This window comes from Mchenga conophoros, linkage group LG15, assembly GCF_057382185.1.
Source record: "Mchenga conophoros isolate Kocher_MC1m ecotype Shallow Benthic linkage group LG15, M_conophoros_male_GT1.1, whole genome shotgun sequence".
NCBI lineage: Eukaryota > Metazoa > Chordata > Actinopteri > Cichliformes > Cichlidae > Mchenga > Mchenga conophoros.
In genome coordinates, this window is record NC_140540.1 from 8,018,083 (window position 1) to 8,034,438 (window position 16,356).

A 16,356-nucleotide genomic window follows, 5' to 3' on the forward strand; every position below is an offset into this window, starting at 1 on the left:
ATGCTTCAGAGAACCCCTTTAATATTAAAACCACTCAAAATGCCTTATGAAAGATAATATTTTAGCACTGGCATGTGAATTACTGCTGTATACTCATGTTTTAAAGTACACACAATATTTTTGTCCAATTTTGGTTTGTTATATAGTTTTTTCTTTTGTTTTTGTTTTTTAAATTCTGAAGTGGCTGCATCCAACAATTACTGCCATATTTGTTAACTATGTGTTCAATTTTCAGTATAACAGGGCAAAATCGTCCCATAGGAGAAGACAAACACAGTTTTTGTTTTTTTTTTTGGACACTTGAATTTGTCATTGGTCCCACATGGATGAATTACATTAATCTGTTATTCTTTGAAGCTTACTTTGCTGTTTTTTTTAAAATTACTATTCAACACGTACCACATACAATTTTAATACTGACTAGATACATGGAAATTTTGACACATCCACGCCCTAATTTTAATAATATTTAATTATGCAGAATAAGTCAGCAGTATCCACCAGTCTATCACTGAACTAGGGCTGGGCTACATGCGTATGAATTATACAGCATTATATTATTTTTCTTGACATCTTGACATCTGCTGCTTTATCATTCACTGTTCATAATTTCCTATCACTTGGTCATCAGCCTTTACTTGTTCCAGATTGAATATAGTAATTAGCAAAACAAGTCTGAAACCCATCCCCGCTGTCTTCCGTGTTCCCTCCAGTGCGACTGCGATCAGACCGTCTGTCTCTCGTAGAGGAGTGCATCGCCCACTGCTCCACAGCTTACAAGCAGTCCACCACTCTGCTCAATCTGGCCTCACTCCTCAGAGTTTCAGGTACTTGCAGACACGCATGCACACTCACACGTGATCAGGCACTCTAACTCTAAATTTTATCAAGCTAAAATGTGTTTGACTATAATTTTCAATAAACCAGATCGAGGCAGTTTTCCAGCATAAGAAAAATCCATCTTCATAAGAGGTTTATTTATGTGTGCTTATGGCTTGCAAGCACGCAAACACACAGTACTGTGCAAACGTTCTCAGCCAGGTCTACTATCTTTATATTTTGCTAACATGAAACAAAATTGTTTTGTATTTTTTAAGTGGTCCTGAGTAATTGTTCTCCATGATTTATGAGGAGCTTTCAGAGTTATTTTTTTGGACATGGGCTGCTTTTTCACTCATTTTTAGTGCAGTATTTGTACCTGATCATTTTCAGAGGAAAGTTTTTTTTTTTTTTGTTTTTGTTTGATAAGTCACTTAACAGTGATCCATTAATCATTGAAGCATAAAAAGGTGCCTCCCTCAAAGGATGAACCAGTGTTTTACAGACAACTTAGCGAAGAGCCCATTTCAAGTTGTATCTTTAGGCTATTTCTTTAGTTTAGTCAAAGATAACACAGTTTGACAGGTATAAAAATAGTCTTCTTTCACCAATAAGATGATTCCCAAAGAGTATTCATCAAAACCCTGACCTAGCTCAGTGTGGTGTGCCGTGGATCATTAGAAAATTTGAGGTAACTGGACAAGTGGACGAGAAAAGAAGAGTGGTAGGCCAAAAACACCCCACCAAGTGAGGAGTATCAAACGTATGCCAAATTACAAAAGACACTGAAATGAAAGTCAGCTGTTTGATTAAGTGATGAATAATAATTTGACATTTTTAGTTAGTCGTTATGCGGGGAGGATGTCGGGGAGAGGTACTACAGTGAGTGTCTGGAGCCATCTGTAAAACATGGTGGAGACTCTAGCATGGTTTGGGTCTGCTGTGTTCTCACAATTTATGGAATTCTGAAAAGTGTCGTCAGATTTTGATCCACCGTGCAGTAAAATCTAGAAACCATCTGATTAGTACAGCTTTATTTGTCAGCATGACAATGATCCCAAACACACTGCCATTGTAGTAAAAGAATACCTGGATTAAAAAAACAACACAAAGCAATAAAAACACAATGCAACACTATCTGTTATGGATTGACTTACCTAGAGCAGAGCCCTCAACATTATTGAAGGTTGATGGTCAGTGTGGAATTATAAACAAAAGTCAGCCAACAGCCAAGAAAGAGCTTTGGGTGTTCTTTAAGAAGCCTGGAAAACTATTCCTGAAGACTGCTTGGAGAAAAAATTATAAATCTGTCTAACAGAGACGTTGTCGAAACAAATATTTACTTTCAAACTCGTTAGAATTGTATACACTCTGTTTTTGCCTTATATACTGCATTTACATCTATGTCTGTATATTTCAATAAACCACTGCTTCTATTCAACATTTTCCTGGCAAAGTAAAAAGAAATGAAGGGTTGCTCAAGAGTTTTGCAAAGCATTGTATGTATACTGAACGAGCAAACAGACTTACCTTGTGAGCTCTCAAAGCTGCCTTTTTTTCTGCTGTCAGGCATTATGCAGTTTGACAGTAAGAGACAGATTCTGTACAAGGCCATAAGGTCTGTATGTCAGCATTTGAAACTTTGTCAAGAGGCCTGCTGCTGCCTTGGAAAGGCAGCCTATTTATACGTTTTAAGTTTACCTGAAGAAGTCTTGATTTTGTTTTGTGGTAATTTTGTCTCCAATGTAGTCTCAACAGTGCAGTCACTGTTCAATGAGTTGTTTATGAGACTGGCACGACAGCTGATCTACAGAGACTCTGTTCTCTTTTTTTTAATCCCATTATACTGGAATTGGCTGCAGTTAGAGTGTGATCACAGAGAATTCTCAGTGAATAGCAGCTAAAAAGCTAACATAAATATTTATACCTTCTTATAGACGTGGCCAAATTTGTTTAGAAATTGGAATTTTGGTAAATGTAGTATTGACTGTATGCCTAAATTAAGATGAAACATGAATTTTTTTATTTTTTATGGTTTTTTATTTTTTATGATTTTTTATTTTTTTTTTATTTTTTTTTTTTTTTTTTTTTTTTACAGGGTTAAAAAAAAGAAACTATTTTGCTAATATATGCTGATTGGTTGGTTAAAGATACATGACAGGACAAAATCCGTTTATGACACCCTTTTCTAAACTATAACTATGGGGAGGGCAATTAAGTCAAAACAGAAACCTAGTAGAATATGTAAGTGTGACAAGCAGCTAGTTGTGGAGGTTTAAGGTGACAGAAATGCTTCTCATTTGGTGCATGAAATCAAAAGGCCAAGTGGCTCAGAATGGTTTGTGGCCTGATACTTACAGAAGGTGTTCTGCTATAGTCAAAACCCTGAACATTCAGTTTAATTCATTTTTGCACAGTTTTATTTGTACGGCACCAGCTCACAACAGCAGTCACCTCAAAGCTTGTATAAGGTAAAACACCGAAAATACTAGAGAGAAAACCTCAGTAAATAGACACCTTATGATGAAGCACTTGGCGATGGTAGGAAGAAAGAACTCCATTTTATCAAAAAGAAAACTGCAGATAACTGTTTTTATATATCTGTTTTTTATATTAATAATTTTTGTTGTTTTTTATATATATATTATATCTATATATATATATTTTTATATCTCATGAACCCATTTTTAGGCTACAGTCTCATAGATCGTAGCCCTGGATCAACAGGCAAAACCCCCTGTGAAAGTGGAAGTTGCAAGATTGAGATTTCTACTTAAAACTTCTCTCCTTCTAAGATGTTCAGTTGTTGTGCCTGTCTTAGCTACTGTCTAGGCACCCCTTAGTCAGTCTCTTTGAAGCTGTTTATGGTCTCATGCTGGTTGAAAGTCTTGCAAAATATAAAAGCATTGATCTGTCTTTTAATGTTGACATAAACTTGTAGGGGGTATTCATCTTAATGACGTCTTTTTTACTTCAAAGTTGTCAGACTCATGTTTTGTAATTTCTAATATCTGCAAGACTTTGGCTATTATCCACATGATACTAATAGTAGAACTGAAGTTGTCGAAGAGCTATGCCTAAAGACTGAGCCAAAGGACAGACTTCAGTCCAATTATTTTGCATAACCTAGCACGTCTTTGACTGCTAATGAATGTGCAGTAGGTGCGAGAAAATGGGAAATGAAATGGAGTTTATTCTCAGTGCACATTGCAAACCCTTCCATGTGAAACGCAGCACTTAAAGCAACAAACTACAGTCACAAATCAAACAAGGTTAATGTACTACGTTTCAGCAAAGAGGTTTAATTTCCTTAAGATTTTCACTCTTCCTCTATACGTTCTCTCAAGTCGTCTGACTCTACACTGTCCTTCATCCCGTCATGTTTAAATTCCTCAGGAATTACCACGTTTACAGACTCTCGACTCGAAAAATCCTTGTGCAGTGTATTTGCAGTAATACCAAAAGCAATTTAATTCTTTATGTTTTTGTGGTATTTTTCATATCTCCTGCATGTTTGTCAGACCGCTGAGCTGTATTTTTAGCGAATGTGGCAACACGGTAATGGAATCCATTTTATGCACAAGATGTGACATGCCGACTTCAGTGCTTTCAAATCTTTTTTTTTTTTCTTTCTTTTTTTGAAAGAGAACTACAAGAAAAAAAACATGAATAGTAGAAGCTTGTATACTTTGACCATTTTAGTTCCAACCCCCACTTTTCCAATGCTGAAAAAGTGAAAACCAAGATGTCCTTTTTCTGCACAAACTGCACAAACTTTACCTCTGCCTCTGTGCCCGTGTTTACTGTTCATCTTTTAAGAATATAAGATAGACAGACACACAAAAAAGAGTCAGTCTTTCATGCTTCTTCCCTATTTTGTCTTCTGTCTCTTGGATTCATGGTCCTGTCGTTTCTCTCTGAGGCCTGTCACCAGCTAAAGGAAACCTGCTAACTGGTCTTGTGGCATTTCTGTGTCTTTGCTGCTCACATTCTGTCAGCAGGAAACCCTCGCTGTGTGGTTTCAGAAAGGGCGGAAAAAAAGAGGCAAAGGGAGATGAGAAGAGCAATAAACAAATTTTTAAATAAATAAATGCAGGAGGGAGGCTTTTGAAGGGTGCGTAGCTCTGGGGCTCTGTGGTGAATATTTAATGCAGGTATCACCAGCACGCCGGTTAAAAACCCTTAGGGTTCGGTTCCTGCCCCTGCAAAAAAGTGATCCATAAATCATTTCATTTTATGGCATAGAGGTGCAAACGTTGTTTATGTATGAAGTAATCGCTAATTATAATATTCCAAATGTAGCAAATTTTTCCGACTTGGGTAGATGATTGTTATAATCCACTGTAGGGTTAGATTAAACTACACACGCTCCGTTTTGTTCTCTTTCGCACATTTTTATTAGAGTCTTTGGTTGGACCATCAAGGACAGGTAAAGGTTTCAATTGGATTTCCAAGATGTCTGATTTTTAGATCAACTTGAAATAAATGCCAGGGAATGTTTTGATTTAAAGAAAAAAAAATGGTGGAAAAGAGCACAGGGTGAACAAAGATGTGCCGCCACACACATACACAAACCTTGTCTATATTGAGGTCTTGACAGCTTTTGAAGATGCCATTTCACCAGTCACCCTGAAAATATTTGACAAACACCTCTTTCCCTTCACAGTAAACACAGCATTTCTGTCATCACACGCACACACGCATGCACGCACACACGCACAAACAAACAGCCACCGACCAATTCAGTGCCATCACATTTCTTCATCTCAACGCCAGTTCTTTGATCTTCAGTGCACAGGTTTATTCAGAAGTTGTTCCTGACCATGCCTCTTTTGATCGTCCCATCCTCTGCCTTTTGTTTATAGAGCTTACACACAGATCAAAGGTTGTCCTGAGCTGCCACATGAATGTTAACACCGCGCTCAATCTCACGAACACTGAGATATCAAACTCTGATTTCCTTTTAGCGCGGTGGTAATTTTACTGTTATTTCGTACCCTGTTTTGGAGATGAACAGAAATGGCAATAATCTCATTTGTGGTAGACAATTATTATGTAGTCTCAAGCCCTGACTGCAGTGCGGCTAATATTTGAGGATATTCTTTTTTCAACCTAGAGCCTGTGTGTGAGTCTGCTCACAGAGGGAAATTTAATATGAAATTCATTGAGACAGATACTGTATGTAATATGCAGCCTTATGAGATTTGCGGTTTAGTTTTTGAATGTTGACATTTGTCAGGATTAAGAAAACAAATTCAAAAGACTTTTAAAAAAAATCCATTTGTACTCATTTAAATGAATATCTGTGTTTGCATGCCTAGGGGAAGATGAAGCAATGAGAAAAGGCAAAGTGCTGACCCTGCTTGCAGAGCAAGCTCTGCAATGTCTGGACTTCAAGGCGTCGTACATCCACTGTCAGGACCTCATGGCTGCAGGTAACTGTGAAGCTGTGCTCAGACCAGTAGAGGCTTTAGGGAAACTATAATATATGTGATATGTAAGTAGGATTTAAGTAAAATGACCACTGAAATATGAGAGAAATGTTTTACCTCATTGTTGATAACTGGTATCACTCTTAGACGGGGGCGTTAATTACTTTGCATGTTAAAACCTTACTAAAAAGAAGCCTTTTTTAATATTATTAAGCTTGTTACAACTCTCATGCAGTATAAGAAGAACAGAAGAAGACTGACAGGCAATAGCATTTAGCAAAATCCATTGAGGTTGATGAACAATGGAAAAAGACAGAAGTCTTCAGAGAGAAAAGGGATTATTAATGATATTTAAATGATAACAATGGGCATTGACTGGCATCAAACGGGTGTCCTGGTTTTAAATACCTGGGTGGTGTATTGACTGTGATATCAAAGTATACTGACATCCAGTCAAATGAGCTACAGTGCTTAACAAATTTAAAGAGAGTATTAAAGTGCTTCCACATACAGGTGGATTAACCATTACAGACACATAAAAATGGTTTTGGTAATTACCAATGCTATTAATTTAATGGAGTTGTGTCATAAAACCTTTATTTGGTGGTGGTCTAAAAAATGGCTTTAGGTTCAAACATTGGAAGTCAACTGAACTCCCACACTGCACACTCCCTCAGCATCTCTGAACAAAGCTGGTCCCACTTGCAGTTCTCGCATCAGAATATGAAAAATATTTTTATATATGAACGTCTTTAGGATCAACCACCTCCATCAGAGTTTTTGATGCCTCTGATGACACTACAAGTCAAATAAAAAGGTTTCAGTTGATTATTATTTCTGCCACAATCAGTCTTCTTTTGTTTATCCCATCTTAATTAGTTGTACTCAGGACACCCAAGTTTATGAATGCGATAACTCGAGAAAGAGACGATGTAGGAACTTTAAATTGATACCATAGGTGCATCTACTAAAAATCTTGGATGAGTTTGAATCTCTGTGGCCTTGACCTGAAGTTCAGAGTACGTTTTCTGAAAATCTTATAACGTCAGAACAAGGTAACTTAGGATTTTGAAATTTATACTGTAGGTGTGTCTGCTAGGGAGGCTAAGGGGTAGTGTACAAGGCCGCTATTTTCCTTTAAACTCCTGCTCTGATCACCTGTAACATGCACGATTTCACCACAGACCTTGCGCAGAGAGCAAACTTCTACTTTTAAACTGATCCAAGTTTAATGTGTGAAATCATAAGAGAGCTGGATGTCCAAGCATGTCCAGTTTTCAAGTCTGAAGGCAGTGTGTTAAGCTAAGAGACAGAAAGGTCGAGCGATCATCATTTTTCTCAACACTGAGACAATGGGGGTGGGGATGTCTTGTTTGATGCTGTAATATTTTCCACCACAGAAAAATTAAGTCCAAGGGGGAAAAAAACAACTTAAATTTCACTTTGTTGTTCTACAGTCCTGAGTAATGGGAGAGTGCTTAGATGAGAAAAAAGGTGTCTTAGAGAGAGAGAGGGTGTAATCAGATAAGCAACAGTATTCTCTCTCTATGAACACAGCAGGAATAATTGAATCTGTTTGTAAAAACGAAGTCAAGGCGGCGTGTTGGTTTCTGGCTATGATGAAGCTGGAACAAATGTAGCTCAGCTGTTATAATGTTTCAGGCTGATATTTTCTTCAAGGAGAAGTGTGCAAAAGTAAAGATTTAAGTATTTGTTAATGTCCCAAGGGCTTTGAAAGTTACTCTTTCCTGGCTCGTTATACAGGGTGGGCCATTTATATGGATACACCGTAATAAAATGGGAATGTTTGGTGATATTAAAGTCCTGTTTGTGGCACATTAGTATATGTGAGGGGACAAACTCCTCAAGATGGGTGGTGATCATGGTGGCCATTTAGAAGTCAGCCATCTTGGATACAACTTTTGTTTTTTCAATAGGAAGAGGACCATGTGACACATCAAAGTTAATGGTAATGTCACAAGAAAAACAATGGTGTGCTTCGTTTCAATGCAACTTTATTCTTTCATGAGTTATTCACAAGTTTCTGACCACTTATAAAATGTGTCCAATGTGCGGCTCATTGTGTTGGATTGTCAATGCAACCCTCTTCTCCCACTCTTCACACACTGATAGCAACACCGCCATTCAGCTGGCCCACGACGACCAATCCACTTTCCAGGAAACTGTTCATCTAGGAATGCTCAGACCTGGCACCCATAATGTGGTGGTGCACCATCTTGCTGGAAAAACTCAGGGAACGTGCCAGCTTCAGTGCATACAGAGGGAAACACATCATCATGTAGCAATTTCAAATATCCAGTGGCCTTGAGGTTTCCATTGATGAAGAATGGACCCACTATCGTTGTACCCCATGTACCACACCAAACCCTCACTTTTGTTGTTCCAACAGTCTTGGAGGGATCCATCCAATGTGGGTTAGTGTCAGACCAATAGCGGTGGTTTTGTTTGTTAACTTCACCATTCACATAAAAGTTTGCCTCATCACTGAACAAAATCTTCTGCGTGAACTGAGGGTCCTGTTCCAATTTTCGTTTTGCCCATTCTGCAAATTCTGTGCGCTGATCTGGGTCATCCTCGTTGAGATGCTGCAGTAGCTGGAGTTTGTAAGGGTGCCATTTGTGAGTAGCTAATATCTGCAGAAGGAATGTTCGACTAATGCCACTCTCCAGTCACATGCGGCAAGTGCTACGCTGTGGGCTCTTGCTGAATGAAGCTAGGACAGCCACTGATGTTTCTTAATCAGTGACAGTTTTCTTGCGTCCAAATTTTGGCAAATCCAACACTGAACCACTTTCACGAAACTTAGCAAGCAGTTTGCTAACTGTAGCATGAGAGATGGGTGGTCTCGTAGGGTATCTTGCATTGAAATCTGCTGCAATGACCTGGTTACTGCGTTCACCAGATATCAACACAATTTCGATCTGCTCCTCACGTGTTAACCTCTTTGACATGTCAATGGCTGTGAACAAAGAGAGACTTGTGAATAACTCATGAAAGAATAAAGTTATGTTGAAACCAAGCACACCATTGTTTTTCTTGTGACATTACCAATAAGTTTGATGTGTCACATGGTCCTCTTCCTATTGAAAAAACAAAAGTTGTATCCAAGATGGCCGACTTCTAAATGGCCACCATGGTCACCACCCATCTTGAGGAGTTTGTCCCCTCACATATACTAATGTGCCACAAACAGGACTTTAATATCACCAACCATTCCCATGTTATTACGGTGTATCCATATAAATGGCCCACCCTGTACTTTTTAGATTCTGTTCTTTGCTTTAATGTTCTGGATATTCGCGGATTATTTTACAATATGCATTTTGTGTTTGATGCTTTGTCATTATGTCTTGATTGGACTTGATCTTGTAGTTACATTCTCTTTTTGTTTCCCTCCAGGTTACAGTCCAGCATGGGAGGTGTGCAGTCTGCTCGGTCAATGTGACGGTTATGGAGACCTGGAGGCCCGGCAAGAACTGTTAGCCTTCTCTCTCACACACTGCCCCCCTGACAGCATCCACGGCCTCCTGGCCGCCTCCAGTGACCTACAAACTCAGGTAAACCAGCCAGGCGGTTTATTAACAGCATTGTTATATCGTTTTCATGTTTGGCTGCTGCTGTCATTTTGTTTGCCCTTTCATGTGTGTCCAAAATGAAAATGGTTTGTATAGTGAGCTTTTGAAGCAAATACGTGCAAGAAGAGAATTTGTGATGGTGGGAAAGTTGAAGGCTTCCAAGAATGAAAATTGAAATAACCAGTGGTAGAGCAAAGTGGGCGCATATGACAGTAGTGAGACACTACAGCTGCTAATGGGAGTGAAGGGGGAAATATACAAGAGGGTTACGAGCAAACCACAGGTTGGTTGTCCAGTATTAACAAGCAGTTACTGTAGCAACAAAAATATGAGAACAAGTCCTTTAATTTATATATGGGGCTGGATATACGTTAGCATAAGCATAGCATAAGCTGAACAGACATCTTTTTAAGATTTAGGTAAGATGTGTGAGTAGCTTTTCAAACGCGTTCAGAGGAATATCGTTGCCATTACTACTAAAAGAATTTACTGTTGACTTCATGTGTTTGTGCCTTTAAAGGGGCGGCTTTGCTATGGTGACAAAGCAGGTAGAGGTGATACGTAAACACATTTTTTGTATTAGCCAGTTTAAAAAAAGACGTTTGATAGAACCAGCAGTAAAATTAGGACTGCTAAGGAAGTTTTTAAATGATCAATGTAGACAACAATAAAAGTGCCTCCCAAGCCTGTGAGTCAAGGACCTTTAAGATAAATAAGATAATTAGACCTTAGTATACATATACAGTATACAAACGTTAAATCACCAATCACATGGAAGCAACTCTGTGCTTTTAGTCATGTAGACACGGTCATGACTTCTTGAAGTCCAAACAGAGCGTCAGAATGAGGGAAGATGATTTAAGTGACTTTGAATGTGGCATGGTTGTTGGTTGGTCTGAGTGTTTCAGAAACTGCTGATCTACTGGGATTTACAAAGAATGGTCTGAAAAAGAGAAAATATTCAGTGAGCAGCAGTGCTGTGACAAAAATACCTTGTTTGTGCCAGAGATGAGAGGAGAATGGCCTGACTTGATAGGAAGGCCAACAGTAACTCACTGTACCACTGGTTACAACCAAGGGATCCAGAAGAACGGATCTCTGAACGGACAACACGCCAAAGATGGGCTACAACAACAGAAGAGCATTACAGGTGTCACTCCTGTCAGCTAGGAACAGGAAAGAGAGGCTACAATTTGCACAGCTCACCAAAATAGAACAACAGAAGATTGGAAAAAGATTGCCTGGTCTATTGTGCTGCAACATTCAGATAGGAGGATCAGAATTTGGGTAACTGACAAGAAAGCATGGATCCATCCTGCCTTATATTTTTGGCATACTTCTTGACTTTTTAGTCTGAACACGCTTATCCCTTTATGACTACAGTGTACCAGTCTTATAGTTACTTTCCGCATGACAGCACGCCATGTTGAAAAGCTTAAATCATCTCAAATATGGAGGAAACCGAATTTGTTATTTCTGGCAAAATAGCTCTAATCTCTTGTTTTCCTCCTCCCTCTATCCTGCAGGTGTTGTACCAGGCTGTTAACTATCAAATGGAGCCTGTAAATACAGAGACCGGACGAGAAGTTGACGAGACAGACTCTTTAAAGGTAAATGTAATTTTTTTCCTTACAACCCCCTCATTCTGTTTTCCATCACATGCATGTTCTTGTTTGAACTGCCTCCTCTATCCCTGTGTGGGTTTGTTTCTGTCCTGTTCAGTTTGTGTGTTTTCCTGCCGCTCCATATTTGATGAGGTGTAAATCTAGTGTTACGGTCCTCAGCTCCCTTGTTTTATTTATGCCTTCCTTTCTCCTCCCCTTCAGCACTGCCAGCTTTATGATGCCTTGAGTGGGTGTTAATGTTTCATGACTTGCATTTCATCCCCCTTTGTGTGCAAATAGGTGCTCATTTGAAGCTGTCTGTTATCATTTTATTATTGTATTGATGTCCCTCACTTGTATATGTTTAAGCTGCCCAAATGTGTTCTGTGTGTGCACCGTGGGCATGTATTTATGCAGCTTTCGGTGTAGGTGTATGTACTGAATAGCTGGTTTTTATTATATCTTTTTATCATGCGTATATGTTTTCTTCATTTCATGCTCTTACCCTTAATCCCTTGCTAAATAAAGTATTGATGAAAGGCACTAAATGATTTGGCTCCAGCCCACTGGATCTCCCAAGATGGCTTTGTAAAGATTTTCAAATGTATAGAAAACAGCACTTTATTGAATTTTGTGGTGTACTTATTAATGTACATTACATTGCAAAAGGATTGCAACTTTCATTTCCAAATATTAAATGTTAAAGATTTTTGTGGAAGAGGAAGCTCTCAGAGAAGATTAATAACTAAATACTGACGCTGCTTTGAGAGGGGTAGTTCAGAAGACCAACAGAACACAAATACCACAATTGTGACTTAACTGTGACAGCTTCTTTGACTACCTTACTCTGTTCAAAGTCAACAAAATAGACCACTTCTGAAGCACTCTATCTATATCTGAAAAATGTGGGTTAGGTGGCAGATGCTCCGTTTCACCAGCTAATAAAAAGTGGAGATACTAAGAAGTCCAAAACAGTTTTGTTTGGTTTCTATAAGCATGGAAGGATATAGAAAGGCTGGGATATGGAAGCAAATTAGGACAAAATATTCTTTTGATCATAATTTTGACTGTAGAAATCTGAAGGAAAAATAAGTCAGAAACCCAGGACAAACATAATTCAAGCGTTATTTTCACAGTTCTGTTATCTTAGAACTTCAAAATAGTCAAAATTACTGAGATAAAAGTCACAACTCTTTATCACTCATCTTTGAGTGTTTAGCCAACATAAAACTTCTAATCTTGAGCTAAAATTAGCCAGCACTGATCTTCAGCCCATACAGTGGTGTGCCTCTAAGATATATACTAGGTGTGTTTCGAGTGGATTGTCTCATCTAACTCTGTGTTAGATGAGATAAATTCTGTTGCTTTTAAGAAGGAAGCTTTTGCTTTGTCAAGGAGCGAATCACTGAATAATATTTTTAATTCAGTTGTATAATCTTAGTGACGAAAGTATTAGTGACAGAAATACTTGTTGTATTATGAATCTGTTCTACATCTGTGTAGAATTTTCCTCTGCCTGTGTGACTTTTGGAAAGTTTTCTGAACAAACACAATACAGAATGTGTGTTTCAGAACCAGAAGGGCCCTGCTTGAATGCATATTGTAATTCCTCTATGCACTACATAAATAAACCAGTAAAAGAAAAAGAGCCCTGCACTTATTAAAATGGCTTCTCAGAAGTACCTAATAAAAAATAGAATACAATATTCATGGGTCTAATCTAGCAGTGCCGATCGAGCGATGCTGTGTTTTTATTTACAAAAAGGAGGTGTTGTATGCTGCACACTGTTCTCAAACTGTAAAGCCCCTTGTCGTGGGTACTTCTACAAAGGCTCCAGAGTGACACAGTAGAATATGTTTGCCATTAATTTTTCTTCTCTTTCTTTCTCTTCAGCCCCAACCTCGTGTGGGCTCCTCTGTGGGGACAGCAGGAGACCTCCTGCACAGGACTACAGCGAAGACCATGGAAGTCCTGACTACTACAGGACTGAATACCAAGGCTGTTTTGACTGCAGTCAGTGACCACCGCTGGTGGAAGGACTCACTCAATTACCTCCGGCCGCTGCATGTAAGAATCCATTGACTGTGTTGTTTTATTAATTCTTCGCTGCAGATGAAGATTTTTTTTGTAAAGTTCTTAATGGGTGCACTTACCACCTTGTAGGTTTAAAAAGTACAGTTTCTATGCATTTTACTGATATAAATGTATTTATATTCTGTGTAATAATCATGATCAATTAGCCAGCAACAGCGTAGCAGCGGTTATGGATGTATCCGCCTTGTTTTTAACTCTACAGACTAATGGGCTGCATAGACAGATCTCATGTCTGTCTGCACTCCCATACCTCACATACTTTTGCTCGCAGACTTCAAAAATAACCAATCAAGAGCTCATCTCCTGCATAATTAATTGGCCCTCCTGTTGAATATTTCAATATCTGGTGGCTGCACGGGCCCGACGGTCGCCCGGGTGGAGATTGATGGCGTCTCTGGTGTTGGCAGCAATTGGGAGGGGTGATCGTGATTGCGGCTTTCTAAAGAAAGAGGAAAAATTGCATGGATGTTAGCTGTGGGACAGGGAAAAAATATGACAGTGTTGAGGGCATGTTGTGAAAGTTTAATGATGTTTTGATGGCTCCTCAGGGTCGTGGTTCAGGAGCCACTAGCCAGGAAGGGGCATGTGAGAACGCCAACTTGGAGCGTCAAGGCTGCAGCCCCTTTTATCAGGATCTCATTGAGGATCCCTATGTAGACACGGTGAGTGGCTTAAGACCAGTGTTTCTCGTAGCTCTTTGCTTCGTACATTCTTATCAACCTTCTTTCTTCTTATGTTTTGTTTTCTCACCCCAGGGCATCCTTTCAAATTACAGCAAAAACTGCATGAGTAGGCTTATGACTGGGCAATTAATTAGATTTTCTTGCTATGACTTATACATTCTTTAAAAAGCAGCGTTGAGACAAAATGAATATTGATTTCAGACTGAACAATTATAATGCCAAGTACTAACAGAAGGGACTTTGGACTACTGGTATGATGCTAAAAATAATCCAAAAGAAAAGAATGTCAACAGAAGGAATTATAGGGATACAAAAGAGTAAAAGTAAGAAAAGGAGTAGATTGACCTTTGTACCTGGGAAGTGGTTGCCTCTGGGCTATGACTGGGCTTTTTACTCAGAGACACAAATCATACGGAGAGCTGAAAGAGCGGACGGGAGGGGAAACGGAGAAGGCCGATACATCTCCTCTTATGACATTTTAATAGGCTTCTCCAAATCCCTTCCTTCACTTCATCGCCAGCATCCATCCATCTTCCATCATCCATCTACCAATAATTACTCCCCACATCCATCTGCCCATGAGCTGGCTGATCAATGGGATTAGTTTTTACCTTAACAGTTGCAATGAAGGGAGTGGGGATTGAGGAGAGACTGATTGAGAGAGAAAGAGAGACAAATGCAACGGGACTGAAAGATGGATAGAGACAGAGTGGCGAAGACAGACAGGACACACTCTGCGTTGAAGCGATAGCTCTGAGACCGAGCAAGAGCAGAAACTTTATTGTCCGCCACTCAGACACATGAGAAATAACTTGTATACAAGAAACCTATAAATGACTTTTCAAAAGGGCCTGGTTTTGAAATGCTTTACTTGGCTCTGAAGTTCATTTGTTCACTCAGTCTCTCATCTGTCTGACTCCTTGAGAATGAAGATATTCAGTCATCTTCATCATGTCTCGCTGTGCTTTTTCTAGTCTGCTCAGATATGGGGAGGGAGGGTTGCCTTAATATAAAGAAAAGTACTATATCACTCTTCCTTTGTCATTCTTTCTTTTAGAGTCAAGATGTGTATTCATTCTACAAAGAAGTGCCTGCAGAAAACTTTGCTGAGGTTTTGTTGAGGACTGGAAAACTGGCTGAGGCAAAAACTGAGGGAAAAACCCCGTTTCCTGCTACAGAAGGTAAACATGTGGCCTACATAGACATAGATTTTCTAGTAACGGGTTGGACCTACTTTTGCCTTCAATAAGCTGCTGGAAACAGAGATTTTGGTCCATATTGACGTGTTAGCATCACACAGTTGCTGCTGATTTGCCGGCAATACATCCTAAATGCCAATCTCCCATTCTACCACATCCCAAAGGTGTTCTACTGGATTGCAATGTGGTGACTGTGGAGGCCATTTGAGTAAAGTGAACTCATTATTATGTTCAAGAAACCAGTTTGAAATTATTTGAGCTTTGTGGCATGTTCTCCTCTAAGCAGCCATCAAATGATGTGTACACTGTCAGCAGCAATACTCAGGTAGCCTGTGGTGTTTACACAATGCTCAGTATCTATTAAGCATTTGGTGGCCCAAGGTGTGCCAAGAAAACATTCCCCACACTATTACACCATCACCAGCAGACGCCTGAACCGCTGATGTAGAAGACAGTGTTGTATATCTGACCTGTTCTTAGCTGACAAGAGTGGCTTCCAATGTGCTCCTCTGCTGTTGTAGCCCACCTGCTTCAAGGTTAAATGTGTTTTGCATTCAAAGATGGTCTCTTGGTTGTAACGAGTTGTTCTTTGTATTACTGTTTCCTTCCTGTCAGCTCAAAGAAGTCTAGCATCAACAAGGCATTTTCTCCGACGGAACTGCCGCTCACTGGACATTTTCTCTTTTTCGGATCATTCTCTGTGAACCCAGAGATGGTGGAAACTGCTGATCCCAGTAGATCAGTGTTTTCTCAAATACTCAGAGCAGCCCGCCTGGCCTTAACCACGCCATGTTCAAAGCCATTTAAATCACCTTTCTTCCCTGCTCTGATGCTCCGTATGAACTTCAGCAGGTTCTTTTCATCTTGTTTACATGCTTAAAAGCAGGGAGTTGCTTTCATGTGATTGGCTATTTAGGTATTTGTGTTA

General features: G+C 39.3%; 1 protein-coding gene across 3 annotated transcripts in view; it reads left to right on the forward strand.

The window, feature by feature from the left end:
- Positions 1 to 16,356, forward strand: part of nbas (NBAS subunit of NRZ tethering complex) — a 183,356-nt gene that overhangs the window by 65,614 nt on the left and 101,386 nt on the right. For all 3 annotated transcript variants that reach the window (XR_014888753.1, XR_014888754.1, XM_085248034.1), the window contains exons 33-39: positions 714 to 827; positions 6,141 to 6,254; positions 9,672 to 9,829; positions 11,374 to 11,457; positions 13,346 to 13,519; positions 14,095 to 14,208; positions 15,287 to 15,410. Coding sequence is in view for 1 of the 3 variants with exons in the window: in XM_085248034.1 (XP_085104160.1) it covers positions 714 to 827; positions 6,141 to 6,254; positions 9,672 to 9,829; positions 11,374 to 11,457; positions 13,346 to 13,519; positions 14,095 to 14,208; positions 15,287 to 15,410 (882 nt within the window). In the remaining 2 variants the exon portion in view is untranslated. The remainder of the gene's footprint in view (positions 1 to 713; positions 828 to 6,140; positions 6,255 to 9,671; positions 9,830 to 11,373; positions 11,458 to 13,345; positions 13,520 to 14,094; positions 14,209 to 15,286; positions 15,411 to 16,356) is intronic.